Below are 16,393 nucleotides of genomic sequence, written 5' to 3' on the forward strand. Positions count from 1 at the left end.
AGGCACCCTTGAGCGTCGGTTAAACAAACACACCAACTGTTAACCCGTCTGCTGCCATATTAGATATCAGAGCGCAAGTTTGGAGATCACACACACACACACACGCACGCGCACGCACACATGAATGATCTTGTAGTTGAAGAAAACAAGTTGTAGTTTGAACAGTAGAGAAAACAGACGACCTTGAAAGTCTTGTAGTGGGAACTTGGCATTAGAAACTGGCAGTTTTGTGGTATTTAGCCCTGCAGATAGTTTTAGGAGTAAGGGATAAAGTGACACTAGGTAGATTACATTTTCTCAGACACATTCCTCAAAACATGGATAAATACATAATAGATAATATGAAGTCATTTTTTTCCCAAATTCTCATCATTTAAAAACTGCCACATTTGCATCTTTGTGATGATTTTTCTTATAAGACGTGCCTTATGTTACATAGAAGAGAAAAAGAGTTTTCTCAGCATTCAGTTTAACCTAAATGACTGGACACTGCAGGGGGGCGGCACGGTGATCGGGTGGTTAGCACTGTCGCATCACAGCAAGAAGGTTCCTGGTTAGAATCCAGGCTGAGGCCCTTCTGTGTGGAGTTTGCATGTTCTCCCTGTGTCTGCGTGGGTTGTCTCCGGGTTCTCCGGTTTCCTCCCACAGTCCAAAGACGTGCTCGTGTTAGGTTAATTGATGACTCTAAATCACCCGTAGGTGTGAATGGTTGTCTGTCTCTGTTCGTCTCTATGTGTCCTGTGATAGACTGGTGTCCTGTCCAGGGCGCGCAATGTCAGCTGGGATTGGCTCCAGCCCCCCTGCGACCCTGATAGGTACAAGCGGTTGATGGACCCCTGCGATGGATGGATGGATGGATGGATGGACACTGCAGTACGTTTTTGTAATTTGGGTGAACTGACCATTTAAAGTCAGAAGCAAAGTAACACCTGCAGATTGTTTTGGTAATTTTGTGCTTTGGAGCATTAAAAAGATCCACTCACTTCCCCTTTTCTTTAATGACTTTCACTTCATATCTCGTCTAAACACTCGCCTGTCCCCGTCACTGCTGCTGAATATTTAATTAGCTTTGATCAAATAGCTGACAATCCTGTTCAACTGGTAGCGAGCCTGTTTATTCCAACCCCTCGCCGCTTTGTCTCCTGTTTTACTTTACTTTACTCTGTGGTAGTTTTTGCACGAGTCGTAAATGTCTCTGCAGGTTTTGGGGCTGCGGGAGATAAGGCTGGATCATGAATCCTAATGAACATGCGGCAGCGCTGACAAGGCTGTCATTGTTTCAGTGCAGAGAGCGAGAGAGATGGAGGGAGTGAAGGAGGGTGAGAAAAAGACGGAGAGAGCCAGCGAACCACGAGCACAAAGAAAAACAAGACGAGCATGACGCAACAATGTTAGACAAAGAACAAACTTCACTGCTGTCATCGTGCCAGCGTCTCTCTCTGCACTCAGTCTGTGCTGAGTCATTCAAAACCACACGTCTAAAACCAGCAAACCACCTGAACACAGCCGCCGCCATCATCCTCATCATCATCATCATCCTCACATGAGACATTTTAATTTATTTGTCAAATGTGACGACCGAAGATTCATGAGTGTTTTCACAGCTGCGTGCCAACCGTTCTTTTAAAAAGTGACACCCCACCCAAAGTCTATCTTTAGAGCGAAACCCCACCTGTAGGTTCAGGGGCGTGTGAAACAGCTGCTGCGTTCAGCTTGAATTAATGTTGAGTTTTATTTTGTCATCCCTATGAAACATGAATCTGACTCATCAGATAGTTTGTTGCTCAGAACCAACTGATAAGGAAAAGCGTCGGCACGTTCAAGATATATCTGAATGAACCATCTGTCAATCAAACTCTCGCCAAAAGGAGAAGAGAGGAAACGTGTTTTCCATCAAGAAACAAATTCAGTGTCTCTCCAGTTATCTTGAGGAGCCGCCGTGGTTGTTTTGAACGAGCTGTCGTCTCTTGTCGTCGTCACCCCCCCACCTCAACTGAGGTAAACACGAAGAGTTGCAAAACAGCATATGTGGACAGGGAGTAATACTATACAGAGCCAAGAGTAGTCCTCCTGGTGACACGTCAGGGTTGAAAGTCAATAAAAACCTACTCAAATTATTAGAATCACCCTTATTACAGCTAACAAATGTAAAGCTAAGCTCTGTAAAGATGTAAAACCACCTACATTTGTTAGATGGACGAATGAACTAGCATCATGCACACCAAGAAAAATGATTATGTAGAATCTGAAAGGTAAACGCGAAGAGCTTCAAAAGATCAGGGGAGGTTTTCTAGCTGATGTGGACAGGGAGTAATACTTTACAGAGCCAAGAGTAGTCCTCCTGGTGACACACCAGGGATGAAAGTCAATAAAAACCTACTCAAATGTATTAGAATCGCACTTATTATAGCTAACAAATGTAAAGCTACACTCTGTAAAGATGTAAAACCACCTACATTTGTTAGATAGACGATTGAACTAGCATCATGCACACCAAGAAAAATGATTATGTAGAATCTAAAAGGTAAACACCAAGAGTTGCAAAAGATCAGGGGAGGTTTTCTAGCTGATGTGGACAGGGAGTAATACTTTACAGAGCCAAGAGTATCACACACCAGGGATGAAAGTTAATAAAAACCTACTCAAATGTATTAGAATCGTCCTTATTACAGCCAACAAATGTAAAGCTACGCTCTGTAAAGATGTAAAACCACCTACATTTGTTAGATGGACGAATGAACTAGCATCATGCACACCAAGAAAAAGGATTATGTAGAATCTGAAAGGTAAACGCAAAGAGCTTCAAAAGATCAGGGGAGGTTTTCTAGCATATGTGGACAGGGAGGAATACAGTAATAATTTTATATTGAAATAATGTTAAGTGATTGTTAAACATGCTTACTCAACATTTGATGCTGTGTCTAACAATGTATATATTTTTTATTTTATTTCATACCTCTCGCTGCTACTTTTTCCCCTCTGTGCAACAGTTTTGTATCAGGTCAATTTCGTTTTTGCTCATTTTTTAATGATATACTGAAGTCTTGTATTTACTCTTACTGTGGGAGTGTATGGGTGGACCTGTAGTGGGAGGGTGGGAGGGTGCTGGGGCTGATCTGGCACCTACTTGATATATTGTTGTACATTATAATTTCATTCAGCTCTACGGTTGTTATGAAAAAAATACAACAAAGATACTCATGGAAAAAAAAGAAGAAGCCAGATTTAGATTGTGACGCTGGGTGAGTTTCAGGGTCACTTCGTGTTCACACCGCTGAGCGTTGGCAGCTGTTTTTTTTTTGCTTGTGTCTTGTTTGACTGCCAGCAGGACGAGATGTGCCAGGAGTCGCCATGGAGACGGTCCTGTTCACCGGCTCGAGGAGAACATTTCCCCTCCGCAGCACCGATTGTACCTTTTTTCAAGAGCTCCCATTTTGCTCTGGAATTTTTCTAAAAAGAAACCACTTTTCCTTTCTCACTGCTTTCCATCTCTACGGGAGGGAAACACTGTCAACAACATATACACACACACATAAATCAAAGTGTGTAAGTTGGCTCAACGTGCACTCTGTGAATTCATTGTGTGTTTTTATCATGTTTCAAATATTTTACAACCTGGTCTAATTAATGATAAAGTAATAATTTGGCACCACTTTCTAATACAGTTACATCCTTTTGTTCAGGGTTTTTAATGCTGTAAGACATTAAGTAGAAATATTGAGTCCCCAGGGTATGAAACATCCCTGTCTGATGGTTATGATTTTATTTGTTATTATACATTTATTAATATATCACTAACATCTGTAAGTTACCAATACATAGATTTCAGTCAGAAGAGTTTTCACAACCTGGCAGCCAAGTTGTTTTTATTAATGGCTTATCTTTCCTTATAATTAAGAAATGATTAAGTAACATTAATGCAGCCATAAGTTAAAACTAGTAAACCCTTTATAAAATGTGACCCATTAGAAAAAAACAATCTAAAAAGGGTTTACGGCCCCTTATTTTCCCCCAAATTGGGGGTCAGGGGTTTAAAGATAAACCTGACTGGTTGTCAGTTGTTTGGTAAATGGACTTCTATAGCACCTTTCTAGTCTTCTGACTACTCGAGGCGCTTTCACAGTGTTTGTCACATTAACCCGTTCACACAGACATTCACACTGATGGCAGTGGACATCTACATACCATATAATCTAACCATTCACACCACATTCACACACCCATGCACAGCACAAGGAGCAATTCGGGGTTCAGTGTCTTGCCCAAGGACACTTTGACATGTGGACCGGGGAGGTGGGGATCCAACCGCCAATCTCGCAAACGGAGGACGACCCACTCTTCCATTAAGCCACAGTCACCTGTTTAATAATGTTGAACAAAAAACGAATATGTGATAATTTAGGGAGGAAGTTTCTTGTGAAATACTGAATAGTGTTACCTCGTAGGGTCATGAAAACTATTTAAATGGGCAAACTAAAGGCAGAATGTTTTTGAAGAAACAACCCAAGAAGATTTCCGTATAGAAAAATGAAACTTGTGGTTTACTTTAAAGGTTAAAAGGTCTGAAACCACTGACCGACGGGTTTCATTCATGGAAACTTTCTCTCTACAAACCGAGCTGATTCCTTAAAAGTCACCAGAGTTTGTTCTTGTCGCTCTGCTCCGCCTTTAGGTGACGGGTAACTTCGACCGTCAGGACTTCAACAAAATGTGCTGGACGTTGTGCTCCAGGAAGAATCTGGATCAAAGCAAACTGCTCATCTTCAACGACGACGCCTTCAAGATCTGGTGCATCTTCAACTTCCTGTCTGAGGACAGATACCCGCTGACCATCGTCACTGAGGAGGTGAGTGTTAACCGAGTGGTCTTCTACTATTATCGGAGTGTGGGTCATATACATATCTATCTGTAGACTTTTTCTTCAGTTTTTCTAGCCTTTATTAAATAGGACAGACAGGAAATAGGGTGAGAGTAAGAGGGGGAGACATGCAGCAAAGGGCCGCAGGAGTCGAACTTTCAGCCTCTTTACATGGGGCGACTGCTCTAACCACTGAGCCACCAGCCGCCAAAAATTTTAGTCTTTTTAAAACCTTTTTAATGCCGTCTTGAATGAAATTGGTTGGGGAATCATGTCAATGAGACTCATTCAAGTTTACTTTTTGTCTGTTTATTGAACAAAAAAGACTTGTTGACGCTGGAGAATAGCTCGCTTCTGATGAAAAGCACTAGTTCTAAAGGGGTTATATATATAACTAGCACGCATGCAGATAACATTTATATAAGCAGCCTGTAAGAAAGTAGCCTCTTTACGTCTCCTTCTCGAAAAGTCCCGCGAGAATAGTCCTGTCCTGACAAATGTAAGACCTTTGAGTAATGTATGTAAGACCAGTATATAACATTCTTAACTAAAGACTTTTTAAGGATGCACGGACATGCTGGTATAGGTTGGGATAGTTCGGGGCGGCCTCTAGCTCACTGGGTAGTGAGCGCGTAGGCTCAGTGCTCGGCAGCGGCCTGGGTTTAAATCCGACTGTGTGTCATCCTCCCTCTCTCACTCTTCAGCTGCTCTACTAAAAAGGAAATCAAAGACCTCTTTACTCAGTGACAGAGGCTACATGGGCATACACACTTCTCTAGCATCCTGATTTCTGTGCCGTTCCCGGCAAAGTAAAGAAAGTTTACTCCGACATTAACAAAGAGTTTAGATCAGTACATTTCCCAGGTCATGTGTACTTTTTACTCAAAAGTTCTGATGTTGAACCAGTTTTTTAGAGCCAAAAAGCAGATTTTTGTGCCCATTTTTAAGGTTCTTAATCAATCCACTATCAACTGGGTACTAACTTGTAATGTTGCCGCGTACTGGCTAATACTTTATTATGCCATTCGTACTCCCCGTAACTGTCTGCTGGATCTTTACATGGAATAGCACTTCCTCAAAATGGGGGAAGTTATTAATTGTAAATGTTCTAAATATAATCAAGAATTGTTGGTAATAACTTCCCACTAAGTACGTAGTAGTAGTAGTAGAGTACTAACTCTCGACTCATTTAAATAAGCTAATTAGACACAAACAAACAAACTCAGAACTGCATTTTCAGCTGTTTTGCTGTACACGAGGTGTTCACAGTAACTGGCCAGCTGAAAAACGTTGTTGCTCAAGAGCAGAAAAGGAAGTTTCCAGCTTCCTGTTCTTTTACAAATGCTGGAGGATTTTATTGTTGGGTACAACAAACATCGGAGCTGAATCACAGGAAGAAATGTAGATTTATGTGCTCCGATCGGCCCGCGCAGAGATGACTCGTAGGAAAACATACAGGACAGGGTCCTCGTCTTCAATATACATGAACAGTGTTAATAAAAAAAAAAACTTTACTTGCGTTTGTATGTGTGTCTGCACAGATTGAGTACTTCCTGCGTAAGCTGACGGAGGCGATGGGGGGCAGCTGGGTGGAGGAGCGTTTCGAGGACTACAGGCTGCTGCTGAACTCGCAGCAGCAGAGTCTGAGCGCCTGGGAGCTCATCCTCCTGGTGGGGTCGGGCCACTTCAGCAAGGGCATGGACCGCCAGACGCTCTCCATGGGGATCAACGAGGTCTACCAGGAGCTCATCATGGACGTGCTCAAACAGGTGGGCAGCACACCTGCACAGAGCGATGACACAGCCTTTTCGTTATTGAGCGTTCGCTGAGATTCATCCTCATGTGCAGTTTACAATAAGAGTCTTTGATTTCACCCAGAAGTAAACAAAAGCAGGCCTCTTTGTTTCATCACTGTGGCTCTTTGTTATCTCAACTCAAGGTCCTCTTACTCGCTTCTTCCAGAGCTTTAAACCACATCCTGGTTCAGGTGTATTCATGTGGTCACATGATAAAAAGTGGTCGGAGATAATAAACCATGTCTCTATTCAATCATCAGGGTCTTGATTTTCAGTGTGTGGATGTTGCTGAATAATTGATATCCTTTGTAAACAATCTATCAACATATCCCATGAAAAGAACAAAACCACAAACAAGTTTATCTAAAGTCTGATTGTTTTACAAAAACTACTAAAAACACACCAATGAGCCACAGTGTCCTTCATGACCATTAACGCACACCTGCTGCCCTAAAAACCTCCCCAGAGCAACAAACGTTTGTTAATCCGCAAACTAAAATAGTCCACAACAAAAGCACCATTTCCTCCCGTCAGAGCAATGTTTGAACTGCAGAACCCTTTTAGCACTTTTAGGATTCATTTTTTTCACCGTACAGGGCTTAATGCTCAAATCACCTCGTCTGTTCACGTTCATGTTTGAAGCGACCCATATCTGACATCAGTGCGTCTGTGGTGTGAACAGATCTCTACCCTGAGACTCTTCACACGCACAACAACAAATGCCACAGACACGTCTAGGCTCATGTGCGCAAAAAAATATAAACATAAACTTCTTCAAAAGGGGTCAACAGAAGACTTTAAAACAGTTATCTGCAAATATATAAAATATGGAAGTGAGAGTCTGTGGTCGGTATGCGTTCATGTGAAAGAATGTTTCACTGCGGTCAGGTAGAGACTAAAAAACTGCCTGGAAAGCATTCAGTGTTGGTCTTAAATTACCCTGATTCATGCCCTCCTTTTTCTCTGTGCAGGGCTACATGATGAAGAAAGGTCACAAGAGGAAGAACTGGACGGAGCGCTGGTTCATGCTGAAGCCAAACTCCATGTCTTACTACGTCGGAGAGGACTTGGCGGAAAAGAAAGGAGATATTTTACTGGATGGAAACTGCAGCGTTGAGGCAAGAACCTGCAGCTGTTTATGAAAAGTCGTCCATTTATCACTCAGCCTCCTCGCCACTGTAGTGATCAACTTTATAAATGAGTGGACAGAAACTCAGGAATACCACCTGTAACTAATAACACAGATCTAAGCTTGAAGTCCATGACTGGTGCTGTATCATTCAAACAACGTGTTAACAACAGTACAGTGATGCAGGCTAAGCAGATATAATGATTAAGCATCTGTTAATAATCACAAACACCAGATTAGGGGGTTGATCCCCGTGTTATCTCATGGTGAGACGTACAGTAAATAAAATGCCCACTTATTCAATCATTCCTCTTCAACCGCTTGTCCCTGTCGGGGTCGCGGGGGCAAGAGCCGATCCCAGCTGACATGGGGCGTGAGGCGGGTCCACCCTGGACAGGGCGCCAGTCTATCACAGGACACATAGAGACGTACAGAGACAGACAACCATTCACACCTACTGGCAATTTTAGAGTCATCAATGAACCGAACACGTGCACGTCTTTGGACTGTGGGAGGAAACCGGAGAACCCGGAGAAAACCCACGCAGACACGGGGAGAACATGCAAACTCCACACAGAAAGGCCGATTATTATTAGAGTAACCCATCCATCAAGAAGGGGAAGAATCTATTTCCTATTTTATTGTCGATCAATCTGTTTAGTTGTTTGATCTATACAATGTCAGAAAATGGTGAAAAATGTTGATCAGTGTTTCCAAAAACCCCAAGATGACGTCCTCAAACGTTCTGTTTTGTCGACAGCTCAAAGATATTAAGTCTACTGTCAAAGAGGAAAGAAACAAAAAAGAAGCTAAAATCAGAATTTTTTACTTTCTCTTAATAATACTTACTCAAACTGATTAACCAATTATCAAAAATAGTTGACAATTATTGTAATAGACAAACAAGATATAGCCTGTGCAAATGAATATTTTGGTGCACTCTTCCTTATCGTGTGTGTCTGTGTGTGTGTTTTAATCAGCTGTTATAATCCTTCCATTTTGTTTTCTCTGCAGTCTCTTCAAGACAAAGAAGGAAAGAAGTGTCTCTTCCTCATCAAGTCGTCACATAAAAGCTTTGAAATCACTGCGTCGGACAAGAAGAAGAGGCAGGAGTGGATCCAGGGTGAGCAGTGATGTGACTTCAGGCATCGTTCCTCTTTTTTACTTATCAGATAATCAATGTTTGACTCAGACACCAAACACCAGACATCAAGGAACTAACAGAGAGAAAGGCCGACTGTTTCGTCAGCGGAAAGATATTCAGTTTTATAACTGAGAGAAAGAAAACAGCAAATAATCGCACATAAGAAGCTGAAAGTTGAGAATATCAAGAATAATCCAAAGCTCACAGCTCCTCACTGATTACCCTCAAGTTTAATTTACTTTTGTTTACATACATTTGCGGACCTACATCTAATGTCTCCTCCATGTTTTTCCTCTCAGCCATTCAGACGTGTGTGAGCCTGCTGCGTCAGGGCCGGCCGGCGCCGCACCGCGAGGCTCGGCAGAAGCGGCGGGAGCTGCGGCTGAAGCAGCAGGCCGAACAGGAGGAGCTGGAGCTGAGGATGAGCGAGCTGCAGACGGCCAATGAGGCCAAACAGCTCGAGCTGGAGAACATGAGGAAGGTGAGGAGGACACGTTAAATGTCTGTGAATCCAGTCTGGTTAGGAAACGTCTGGGGACAAGATCAGTTCCTTTTTGTAGCGTCCTGAATTAAAAATAGCTCAGTGTGGAAGTGTTTCATCGAAACGAGAAGGGCAGGAGGGATCCACGATGACAAGGGAAAGACCGGACCTGGATGGAAAACAAGCGTCCACATTAGACGGATCCTCCTGCGTCTAGTGTTTCAGAGATCGTCGTTTCTTTCTGCATGTTGACGTGAGCTGCATTTGCTTTTTCTTTGGGTCAAAAAAGAAAATGTACTTCTGTTATATTGACATTCCTGGCAAAACAAACACTCAGTGACAAGGATCGTAAAACATCTCAGTCAAAGACAAACACCAGTTGAATTAGTAATAAAACAGCAGTAAAAGAAAATAGGAAGTCTGTGTGACTGAGGTGCTGCACAGACACAAAAAACAACAGCATAAAAACTAGAGGTTACACACCCAAACATTATCCTGGTGTTTCAGGTGTGCTGTGATCACACCTGCAGCGTTATATTCAGATAGCACCAGCGAAAAGTTAAAAAAAAAGAAAAGGGCATTCCAGGAAGTAATTCACTGTAATTCTTTCATGAACGGAGCCCGGGGGATTCCCCTCCTCCCCCAGAGTAAATATCTAAACCTGTAATATAAAAAAACCAACTCAACCTGAGAGATTTGTGTGCTTTAAGTAAACAAAAACAAAAGACATGAGGAGGCGGAGAGGTGTTCTCCTTCCAGGATCAGGTTTTACGTGACCTTGAGGAGGAACACGTTAATACTGCTGCAGTTTGAAAAGGACTTTGACTCTCTGGTTGTGTATTTAAGACAAACATGTTTCGTTTCAGTCAGGAACAAGACGGATGGATGTGTACATCAATTTAGTGTTGCAGCTGGTAAAGGTGGAGCTAATCGTTATTACTTTATATACGGTAGGGTTAATCCTAGGGTGTGAGTTGATTTATTCATTAATTTATCTTCAACCGCTTGTCCTGTCGGGGTCCCGAGAGGTCGCTGGAGCCGATCCGAGCTGACAACGGGCGTGAGGCGGGGTCCACCCTGGACAGGACGCCAGTCTATCACAGGGCAAATAGAGGCGAACAGAGACAGACAACCATTCACACCTACGGGTGATTTTAGAGTCATCAATGAACCGAACACCTGCACGTCTTTGGACTGTGGGAGGAAACCGGAGAACCCGGAGAAAACCCACGCAGACACGGGGAGAACATGCAAACTCCACACAGAAAGGCCCCAGCCGGGATTCGAACCAGGAACCCTCTCGTTGTGAGGCGACAGTGCTGACAACCACATCACCGTGTCGCCGGTTAATATTTCATATGCCTCAGAATTGAATTGACGTACTGTACATGTGATGTCCCATGGGATGGGAATGTCTTAGATTTGACTGATACCAATGCCATTATTGATTCTGTTCATTGATTCCTGATCCATTTCATCGGCCTACGCAGGTTTTCAGCGTCAACACAACGGTCTGAACACAGTCTTTACGAAATGAAAGTACATTTGTACAGCTTTCTGTTTTAATTAGGTTTTTCAAACAGATCTGATATGCCTGTCTGCGTGGTGCTAATGTTTTGGACCGTGTCTTCCTCTCTGCCATGACTCCTTGGAGCACGTTTTTTCCGGCTGCGTAGACGCAGAGTTTGACGGCACTGTTTTGCAACTGTCAGAAGAACATGAAGGCCTTGATGACAGGAACCGATAAGCTCAGGGGGATAGGTTTGCAATTTGTTAGCAGTTCTCAACTGGAACTGATTCTCGATTCCCATCCCTGTGAGTAAATATACAAGAAATGTCTCGTGAGCCTGAAAAGTTGTCCAGGAGGAAATGTGGACGATTGTATGGCCTGGTGCCTGATTTCTGCCTGAACTTTAAACTATTAATATATGAAATCCTTTGCTTCTACAGGCCTTCGAATTTGTGCACAACAAATGAAGGAAAGGCTTTTTATATCACATACATTATCATCACTGCAGTTACAGTAAGTACTGCTGATGTCACAACAAAGTCTCTTCAACAGCGTTCCTCCTGACAGATAACATCACACCTTAAAATAACAGAGTTTTATCTGTTAGAGCATTTTAGAAATGACAAACTGCTGGTTTTACTATCTCTCTATCACACACACAACAATCAAAGTAGGTCACCTTAAAACTCTGGTGGCTCTCCTCTGAAACTGACTGCCAGCTCATGAATACTAATAATAGATCAGCTCCACCCCGCGGCCTCAGCTGATGAATAGTCGGTGACTGGCTGCGAACACAGGAATGTGTATTGAATCGGGGAGGAGGCAGAGGAGCGAGATTAGTCTCCCTTCAACATGTTTTTCCAGTCAATCTCCCTAAACCTGACTCACACTTGTGTCTGTTGGCGCTGCGGACTGACTGGTCGTGATTATGCAGATTCTCTGAATTCTGATGACGAATGGCTGCTTCCTGTTAACGCTGTGGACGGCTGTGAGGTTAACAGGAAGTCAGGATGTCGTACAAACACACTGAAGCTTTATTAGTTTAGTTTTAGTTGCTTTAAAGCAACTGGACTTGGTTATTTGTTATTTGTCCAGTTGCTTTTGACAGAAATTGCTTTGAGGATAACGATGACCTGGAAAAATGAGAACATTCACAGGCTTAGTTGCTTTAAAGTAAAATGCAAAAAAAATACAAAAGTATTTTTTATTTACAGTGGTTTTTGGTTTTGTTGCTTGTAAAACCCAGTCATAAAACTATTTTAATAGGTATAACTTAACCCTTTAATACAATCCAATGCAACAGTTCTGCTACAAATGATAATCCATCCATCTTCAACCGCTTGTCCCTATCGGGGTTGTGATATCTATCAACTATCAATGAACCTAACACGTGCATGTCTTTGGACTGTGAGAGGAAGCCGAAGAACCCGGAGAACACTCTACACAGAAGTGCCCCAGCCAGGCAGGATTCGAACCAGTAACCCTCTTGCTTTGTAACATTGTGGAGCAGCATGGGATCATGGGAGTTGTTGTTTTTACTGCAGTCAGCTTCTCCCAGTGAGGATTCATTCAGTCTTCATCGTTCTCAATCACAGTTTTTTTTTTACCCAGAGCTGAGTTCTCCACAGAGGTCTCCCCTCCAAAAACAAAGCAGACCAAGAGATTAAAACCAGTAAAAAACAAACAAACAAACAAAAAAAGAAGTTTCACGCTAAACATCAGTTCTCCACACGTTTGCTTGTTTCACCGAAAACTCAAGATCCATACGTCCGATGACTAAAATCCTTTACCCGGGTTAAGATATAGAGCTAAAACTCACCAGGACATTTAAAAATGTGGCTTAAACTAGATAAAAAAATCGACAGTATTGTGGAATTGTAGAAGCTAGGATATCTATGGTGTTTGTTTTGTGTGTAAGAGAGTCGTCGTGTTAAGAAGAAGAGCTCTAAAGCCTTATATCTGCCAAAAAGATCCTTAAATCTGCAGTGTGGAAGTATTTTGGATATCTAAATAATAACTAATAACCAGGGAGTTGAAGGAGATCAGATCTCCAGTTTGCAAAGTCTGTCGTCTAAAAGTGACCACAAAGACTCTGAGCATGTCCCAACATCTTGGAGATAATCATCCACCCCTGTGTGCTCAAGTCAAGGTTAAAAAAACAAACAAAAACTAGTGAAAGTTAAGTTACTTAGGTGGAACAAAACAGTTTACAAAGTGTTATTGTGTTTACTTTGAGAGTCTTGTGGGGACATGAAGTAGTTACTGGATGTTTAATCATAAAATCCCTGACTAATAATCGTAAAACTGTGATATTTCCTCTGACAATAACCTTTATAGAAGGCAGAGGCATAAAACTGTGTAGACTAAAACAGAAAGACGGACATATGCACGGCCACACGTTCACACTTCGGCTCCCACAGTTAGCCATAACTGCCATAAATACATGTAGATGCCCTTAATGAGTCATTTTACTGCGTCTGCCTGCTTCACTACTGTACTGTAGGGGAAGCTCAGTCCGGCCACAGAGGGAGGATCTTATCCTTGAGCTGAACTGAATTGTGTTAATGAGGCTTTCAGTCCGGTGCAGAACTCAGCGTGGTTGTGACAAACGGTGAAATGCAGCAACGCTCAGTCAAACTAGTTCCCATCGTAGTTGAGTCACAACAGTTTGTCTTTGTGCGGGACGCCACTGCTCTCCCATGAATGCACAACAATCTGCCATTGAGGTGAAAGTCCTGTCTCACATAGATGGTCGCATGAATGCACAATGTATGGCCCCCCCCACACACACACACACACACACACAATAGGCAGTCTGGCTCTGGCACTATGCTGCTATATTTATACATATATAGTAGACTGTCACAGTGTTCAGACAGTTCACAGCTGGGTGACACAAGTCAACATGACGTTCCTGTTAAACTCAGTTAACTTTAGGATCGACTCCTCTGGTTACTTCTGCGTTAATGTACAAATCGATGTTTTAAATAATAAAATAAAACTTGCAGTTTTACTAAAACACCATTTATGCCATTTTAACGAGACGATAGAAGAATAAAAACAAGGAAAACCAACAACTAAAGGATGACAAACTGACTTTACAGATATAGTGGACAATTAAGTTTCACTCTTTCAAAGAAATCCTTTTCTCTTCAAGGACAGCACTCGTTCACAAACGGTCATATAAGTGGCCTAGTTTGGACAAACTTAACCACAGTTTTATTCCTCCTTATTCATTTTGCAGGGTTCGTGATGAAGGTTCATTAAGTGAAGGTTACACTCACATTAACATCTTATTTTATTAATTATTATTTTCTTATGGCACTGGCCTGATGAGCAGGAACAGCTAAATGTAGCAGTTAAAGTATTTTATATATGACCGTCTGCAGCATTTCTACTCGGGTTCGATGAGAATTCAACACTCGGCTCCAGAAAATAAGGACTTGACGCCAAAAAGGATCGCTGAAAGTCTGTTCGGCTCCGCAGATTTACTTACATGGGCGCCGAAGACAAAAGACAAAAAACTAAATACGCACCAACGTTCATGAAGGTGATCTGACTGAGGGGCTACAATACATTTAAACATGTTTCAAGATAATATAGATAGTTTCCAGGATGTTTGGTCATTTTAATCCATTTCCAGGTTTTCCAGGACCCTGAGTTTGGAGTGTGTTAGGTTAACAGACAAGAGTCTCTGTGTATTTTAAGTATATCTTGGAATTTCAGTCCATTCATAAAATTTGTTTCCCAATTTCCTTTTTTGAGTTTCTGTTTATTTTCCATCTGAATTTCTTAGTAAGAAATATTTTAGCAGCGGGCCCTCTACTTATGTTCAGTCTCACTTCCTCTTTCGTGCTCGCGTCTCTCTCGTTAAATGAAGGTTTTAGATTTAAATAACTTCAGTGATGCATTTACTTCTCTTTACAAACTGCAGAACACAGCTTTCTAAAATAAGCAGTATTTCCCCCTTCATTATTTCTGTTTAACACACATTTCACATGAATTTAAGGGGGAAACCTGTTAACAGAAAACAGAGAGTGTACTTTTATCTACTGAGAATCTCTCACCTTTTGTTGACCGCCTGTCTGCTTTTCTTTTGGCCAGGCTCTGGAGGAGGCGGCGACCAACGCAGCAGAAGAAGAACGAAGGCGTCTTCAGACTCAAACCGAACTCCAGGACCGCTACAGGACGGACCTGGAGAGAGAGAAAATGGTTCGTCACTCCCAGACATCTTCCCCAGAGTAATTATGTCAGAAAAAGTGGTGGAGAAGGAGGCGCTTTAATACAACTTTCTCTGTACAATACAGTATTTAAACGTAACATTTATCTACAGGTGTCAGGTTAAAAGAAATGTAAAGGAGAAACTCAGGAGGCTGACCTGAAATAGACTCAAAGTTCAGACACTACAGCGCGGCGTGAAGGTGAAACAGCAGACGCGTTATTTTAAGATGATGTTCTCACTTCACGTTTAATAACAGCATGTGGTGAAGATGTTTCTGAGTAGCTCGGTAATTCACTGCTTCTGCAGATCATGTTAAGTATCCATCAGCCACTTGTTTATGTGAGGAGACAACTTGAGTTTAACTTCATTACTTTAAAGAGTGAACAGGAGGCTACAGTGCGGTCAAGACTGAACACCTGTACGGTATCTAATGCACATATTTATACATTAAATCTAACACTGACAGGGTCAAAGGTTGTTAAAAACCCCTTTGATACCATCACATTTTAAGAGAAGAAGAAGAAGAAGAATTCCTTTATTAGTCCCACGAATGGGGAAATTCAATTTTCACTCTATTATTTTTTCATGTTACACACACACAGGCCCGAAATACACACACATGCACCAACAGGACCTATATACATGCAATTAATGGAGAGATGTTAGAGCGAGGGGGCTGCCAGTGACCGGCGCCCCGAGCAGTTGGGGGTTCGGTGCCTTGCTCAACAGCACCTCGGCAGTGCCCAGGAGATGAACTGGCACCTCTCCAGCCACCAGTCCACACTCCATTCATGGTCCACACAGAGACTCGCCCCAAAGAGATAACTCACAACATACTTAAATCCTTCACTGTACAGCTGAAACCAGTGAAGAATGTCCATTACAATTTCTTAAGGCTGCTTGTTTGACCAACACACAGTGAAGCACCAAAATATATCCAATTTACAGTGAAATAAAATGGGACAAAAGCAGCAAATGCTCAATTTTTAGGAGCTGGAATTCCAGTGTTTGACATTTTGCTTGATAAATAACTGAAATGGTAATTTATCAAAGCACCTGAGCAGAAAAACTAATTTTACATTCAAGGAAGATGCCGATTAATCACAAGTAAGTGAGTGTAGTTTTGTGTTCCTTACATCTAATATCACAATGCTAAAGAGTTAGCATAGCATAAACTCCCTATGCCAGGCTGAAACAGTCACTTTAGGAGTAACATTTAAGTCCTGATGTTCTCCTGTAGGATAGCTTATTAC

General features: G+C 42.1%; 1 protein-coding gene across 2 annotated transcripts in view; it reads left to right on the top strand.

Moving 5' to 3' along the window:
• The window catches only part of swap70b (switching B cell complex subunit SWAP70b), a 31,812-nt gene that overhangs the window by 8,669 nt on the left and 6,750 nt on the right, over positions 1-16,393 (top strand). Inside the window, exons 3-9 of one of the 2 annotated variants that reach the window (XM_083917277.1) lie at positions 748-873; positions 4,673-4,846; positions 6,400-6,627; positions 7,626-7,772; positions 8,798-8,906; positions 9,227-9,408; positions 15,023-15,130. In XM_083917277.1, coding sequence (XP_083773403.1) covers positions 748-873; positions 4,673-4,846; positions 6,400-6,627; positions 7,626-7,772; positions 8,798-8,906; positions 9,227-9,408; positions 15,023-15,130 — 1,074 coding nt within the window. The remainder of the gene's footprint in view (positions 1-747; positions 874-4,672; positions 4,847-6,399; positions 6,628-7,625; positions 7,773-8,797; positions 8,907-9,226; positions 9,409-15,022; positions 15,131-16,393) is intronic. The other variant, XM_083917278.1, reaches the window with a different exon arrangement.

The sequence above is a fragment of the Echiichthys vipera genome, assembly GCF_963691815.1.
Source record: "Echiichthys vipera genome assembly, chromosome: 7".
NCBI lineage: Eukaryota > Metazoa > Chordata > Actinopteri > Perciformes > Trachinidae > Echiichthys > Echiichthys vipera.